General features: G+C 45.5%; 1 protein-coding gene across 1 annotated transcript in view; it reads right to left on the reverse strand.

The window, feature by feature from the left end:
* Positions 1 to 353, reverse strand: part of DSCC1 (DNA replication and sister chromatid cohesion 1) — a 12,741-nt gene extending 12,388 nt beyond the window's left edge. The window contains exon 1 of the mRNA XM_014965251.1: positions 146 to 353. Within this exon, the coding sequence (XP_014820737.1) occupies positions 146 to 315 (170 nt within the window). The 5' untranslated portion in view covers positions 316 to 353. The remainder of the gene's footprint in view (positions 1 to 145) is intronic.
* Positions 354 to 5,913: the final 5,560 nt, after the last annotated feature.

A 5,913-nucleotide genomic window follows, 5' to 3' on the forward strand; every position in this document is an offset into this window, starting at 1 on the left:
CTGGGGGGGGGGGGGTGTCGCCGCGGGCCGGGTCGCGCCGCCTCTCAGGGGGCCGCGGCCGCGGCCCCCTGAGGCGCGGCGCGGCCCAGCCCGCGGCGACACCCCCCCGCTCAAGCCTACAGGGGGCGCCCCAGCCCGCCCGTACCTGCGTCCCGCTTCCAGCTCGGCGCAGAGGCCCGGCTCCAGCTGCAGCAGGCAGCATTCACCGGAGCTGGCCTGCGGCCCGAAGCTGAGGCAATGCACGGCCGGCAGCAGCTCCGCCGGGTTGAGCTTGGCCGTCTGCAGCGTCGCGTCCACCTCCCCACGGGTCCGCATGGCGCCCGCCGCCGCCTCCTTCTCTCAACCGCTCAGAAAGCCCGCGGCGGCAAGGGGCGGGACGGCGAGGGAGGCGGGCGCCGGATGGGTTTGATTCTCTGGTTGACTGCCATGAGCCCGGCAGCGGCTGGTGGGGCGGGCGGCGACACCGGGGTTACACTCAGGGGAATCGCTTTGAGGTGCTGGAGTGTGACCACAGAAGGGCAATGAAGCTGGTGAAGGGTAGAGCACAAGTGTTACGAGGGGCGCCTGAGAGAGCTGGGGGTGTTCAGCCTGGAGAAAAGGAGGCTGAGGAGAGACCTTACCACTCTCTACAACTCCCTGAAAGGAGGCTATAGCCAGGTGGGGTTCGGTCCCTTCTTTCAAGTAACAAGCAGTAGGACAAGAGGAAGAGGCCTCAAGTTGTGCCAGGGGAGGTTTAGATTGGATATGAGGAAAAATTTCCTCACCAAAAGCATCATCAAACATTGGAACAGGCTGCCCAGGGAAATGATGGAATCCCCTTCCCTGGAGGTATTTAAAAGATGAGTAGACGTGGTGCTGAGGTACACGGTTTAGTGATGGACTCATCAGTGTCAGGTTGATGGTTGGACTCAATGATCTGAAAGGTCCCTTCCAATCTAGACAATTCTATGATTCTATGTTTTTTTTCTTCCCGGCTGCATTAGAGCCAGGCTGGGCTGCAATAAAGTCCCTCTGTCTGCCATTAAAATCCACAAAATGCCCTAAATAAAGTGTATCTATAAAATACAACTAAACCAGGCTCAATGTGGGAGTCCCTGCCCAGCCTCTGAGGCAGCACCCTATAGGTATTTCCTTGACACCAGGAGGCCAACCGCCCATACCGCCATTATGGGGCCTGGCTGTGGGGGGGTAGACACTAGCGTCACCCACTTCTGCGCCTTCTGCCACAACTGCTGTGGGGACAGTCTGACCGAGGGCGAGTATCTGCCACCTCTCGTCACCACACGACCCCTTAGGAAAGGGATTGCACAGCCCCCGCGGCAGGGTTTGCCTCACCTCATGACTCGGGGCCCAGCTGGGTGTCACACTGTGGCCTGAGCTGGGCTCTCTCTGCTTGAGGAAGCTGTGAGGAACTGCTTGAGCTAAAGCCATGACAGAGACGAGTAAAAACCCCAGGCAAGTGTGATTATTGCAGTGGAAATAGTCCATAGCTCAGAGATTCAGGAGTAAGTCTATTGACATTCTTAAACCATAAGAACAAACAAAAGCGGAGGCTCAGAAGACCACTCTCTGCACAGAGCAGCATGGGATGCTTCTTCCCTGCCTCATCCAGAATAGCCAGCTCCTCAAACACACAGATGTCTTGCTGTGGGGCATATTAACACTTCACCTAGTAGCGTGTTAGTCGTGGCTGTCTGCTGTGTGCATTAGTTAACAAATAATGACTTTGTGCTCCTAATTTGTGTATATCCTCTTGCAGAGTCCCTCTGTGCTTGGTATAAGCCTGCACCAAATGACCCAGACAAGGAGGTTGTACCACATTCATGTTGGAATCAGAAGCAGGAGCTGGTGGGGTGGAGCTGGCTCGGCTCAGTACCCAACCAGCAGAGAGCAACTGCTGGTACATGTGACTAAGTCAAGCATCTTCTGCCATCCGAACATCCTTTGTGAGAGTGGTGCCAGTGAGGCAGTTGCCCTTGGAGAAAACTTAACTGAGGTAATGAGGCAGTTACCTCTATCACATGTGCAGTGTGTTTTTCAAAGACTCGGCCATCTATCATATTTCATGTTTTATTTCAGTTATTGGAAGGTGGAAGTACAGTCATTGTGTACACAGGAAACCGGAGACACTCTGACTTTGGCTAGTTTCTACTGATGTGTTGGTGCAAATTGATATGTATACAGCTTTATTTGAGACTGGTACACTTTGCTTTAATGTAAATCTGTTCCTGCACACCTCTAAAGTAAACCAGAAAATCACTGTTTTACCAAGTAAATGCTCACACAGTCACTAACTGTTTAAATAGGAGCTAATTATGCTGGTTTTAATTTATAATTTGTGCAATTTTCAAATGACCTTGCGTACCTGCTTCTACTCCTTTCTCCTTTTCATTCTTTGGAGTAAAAAAAGAGATTCTGATATAGCCAAAGAACTGAATCCAACGCATGAACTCAATGGAGTGTGTATCTTACGTAACAAAAACCCAATGGGAAGAAAATCACTGAATGTTTTTGAGGAGTTGGCACTGATCTGTGGTCAGGAACATTTGTACTAGTTATTTATTTTTCCAACCAATTTTGTTTATCTTAGTAGTTCTGGTTGTAGATGTTTGTTTTCTTGTTTCCTAAGGAGCCAAAACATTTATGCTTCTGTGGCTGCCATCTTTCTCTGCCTGTCCCTCACCTACCACTCTGGAAGTTGCTGTTGAAGTTCAGACAAATTCAGCAGGTAAATTTCTTAAGAAGTTTTATGGAAATCAGTGGCTGGACAATATATCAGAGCCCCTGCTTAGGGGAAGGCAGCTCTGATCCATTCTGAGAGGCAGCAGCCAACTGGCCTATCAACAAAATCACAGACGTTAAGTCTGTAGGATACACGTCTCATTTCTCAGGAAACAACTTGCATTACGCTACTGTTTTCTGTGAGAATGCTCTAGAACAGTGACCTAAATGACAGAAACTGGCTTGTGGAAGGTAGTTTCTTGAAACACAGGTGAATTATGTAATGAATTTGGATTGCAGAGAAAATGAGGAGATGCTGAACTCAATGTCACTGTCAATTTATAAGGAAATGCATGCTACGGTAAAGGAGCTTGCTGGGATCCTAAAATTACTTTATAATGATGCTGTGGGATTATTTATTTGCCCTGGAGTTGCTGTATCATAAAAGAGTGCTGGTTTCACTTTGAGCTGGTATGATGGGCTGAAACTGTCAGAGCTCAGGAGCGTGTAACATCCTGGTACAAGCAGAGGGGAAAGTATCCTTTAGCAGACTTGAGGAAGCAATTAATTCAGCCATCCCAACTTAACTGATCACCAACTGAAGTCAGTCCCCCCAAGTGCACGTGAGGCTTTAAGTGACTGCTGTGAGTGTACAGCTGAGAGGCACACCTCCTGTGACAGGTCTCAGTATAAGGGAGAAGTAGACTGAACCCCTAAATAGCCTGTACCCTCAGCTGGGCTGGGCTGGGGAGGGGAAGCAGGAATGAAGTCAAGTCTCAAGCAAGATAAGCTGTGGTGTAGTTTTTCAATTGACTAATGTTAATGGAAATTAGTGTTAACAGAATCTGGTTGACTAACGTTGAGTGAAGTTAGCAAAACAGAAAATGGATTGTTGAGGATTATTAAATTCTTGCCTTTGAAGTTCCTGGCCCTGTGTAATGTTTCCCAGGACTCAAACATCAAGGATGTGAACAGCAAAATAAATGAAGGGCAGCTGTGACAAATCAAAGAATGGAAGTTCAAATAACTCCAAAGCTCCACAAAGACATAAAACAATGAACCGCAAGATAACACAGCATATGTTACAACAGTGCACATGACCAGTGTCAGGCTCTAGCCATCAGGCAGCACGTTAGGAGGATGACTTCCCAGGTGGGATTGCAGTTCAAATGCTTGGGAGCTGTACAGTAAAATGCAGTGAGAAAACTGGGCTACATGAAATGGGGTGTTTAAATGTCAAAGAAAGATGTAGGCTGTCGAAACTTTTGAATGTCCTTCAAAGCACAACCTAGGTAGCTGAGGAAATAAAAAGATAATAAAGACAGCACTGGAAAAACTGGTACAGCACCAAAATCGAATACCCTAACATGTTACCAGCCTGGTGATAAATACACAACTCACAGTTACAGTTCTTGGAGTTTATTCCACAAGAGAGGCTCAGTTTGATTAAAGCCTCACAAAACTTAGTTCAAGGATTTATTTTTTCAGCTGAAATGACATCTGCAGTATTTAAAAATTAGCATATATGTTATATTTTCACCCATTAAATGACATTTTTTCATTGTCTAGAAATACCTGTCATTGGATGTGCCCCTTAACACAGACCATGGGGCCATGGCAGCTGAACCTGAAGGTGTCACTGGAGTTAGAGCACGAGAGCTCTGAATCTCATTTCAGCACATTGCACTCCTGTGGGACACTGGGAAAGTAATTGTCTACCATGAATGTGCTACATTTCCTTCCTAGGAAAACAAGAGGAAAAAAACCCACCAAAACAACAACCCCAAACAAAAAACAGAAAACATAATTGTGCCATTGTATAGATCCATGGTGCACACATAACTTGAATAATGATTTTCTAGTCTGTCTCAAGTGTAAGAAATGGACAGAAAGTTATGGATAACAGCCATGCAACACGTTGTGGAACTTGTGACGTGGTATAAGTCAAAATGAGTGCGATCCACAGAGAGTTAGACAAATTCATAAAGGTTATATGTGCTTGTTTCTGTTAATCACAATGTTCAGGTTTTAATCATAACTCAGGACCCTAAATGAACTCAGATCCTCTAAATCACCAGAGCGCACGCTCTTCTGCTCACCATTAGAGTTGATTACTGATTTAGACACATTTTTGCTTTTTTTGAAGTTTCTTTTTTTTTAATGAATAGCTAAAATAGCAAAGCAGTGACTTGTATATTCTCTGTTCCAGGCATTGGTTTATTTGTATTATCATGTCCCAGTTAAACTATCATACCTGATGATGTCAGCCAGGAAAGCACCACAAAGCAGGAGATAATGGCTCCACAACTGAAACAGGGAAAATTTCAGCCAATTAGTAGAATAAGCAGATGGCTCATTGCTACCTCAGAAAAGTGCTGTCTTGTCATTCTTAATAAGCCAACAGGGAGATGCAAAACAGTTATATTCAAATTAGGAGAAATTAAACAGTTGTAACCAAACTTAAATATTTGTGAAAACTCTACAATAGCTTGGAGTATCTCAGCGACATAAAATTGGTTCTGTGCTGGAAACAGTGGAGAAGAAACACTTCAGCACAAAACTGGAGGTCACATGCCAAAATAGCCGGGGCACAAACACCATCAACACAGTTAGGAAATGACTTTAAGAATTTCACAGCTGTGACAAACAAGAGCCCAGATGCCTGATACTTGTGAGACAACCAGTGCTTAGATACCTATTTCGTTGTTCCATCATTTCTCTGCAAGGACAGCACGTGTGACTGCAAACAAAGCCAGAGGATCGGTCGTGCCACACTGATGTCGTTCAAGATAAGCTGGAGTAAACCCTGAATGAGCTGGTGCCCAGCTTATATTCATAGCTTCTCCCAGTCTCAACCAGTCAGCTGGGACATTCTGAGCTACAGAGTAAGTATAAATGCTGGTGCACTGGGTGGGAAGGTGCTATGATTTCTTTTAACCTTGGCATGAAGGAGCAGGACATTTTTTTCAATAATATGTTAATTATAGGGACTTTTTAGATTTAGAGAATATGACAGGCATGCATGTCATTTAATGCATGAGTGCACTATGAAAATTTTTTGCTCCATTTACATTTGCTGGATAGATCTCCAGAGTGCTTCTACCACAGCAAAAATTGTAATTCAAACTCAGCTGATTTTGCTAGCTGGTAAAATGAACAGCAGTACTTTACTACAGGCCCTAAAATTTAATC

Source organism: Calidris pugnax, unplaced genomic scaffold (genome assembly GCF_001431845.1).
Source record: "Calidris pugnax isolate Ruff unplaced genomic scaffold, ASM143184v1 scaffold41, whole genome shotgun sequence".
Lineage (NCBI taxonomy): Eukaryota > Metazoa > Chordata > Aves > Charadriiformes > Scolopacidae > Calidris > Calidris pugnax.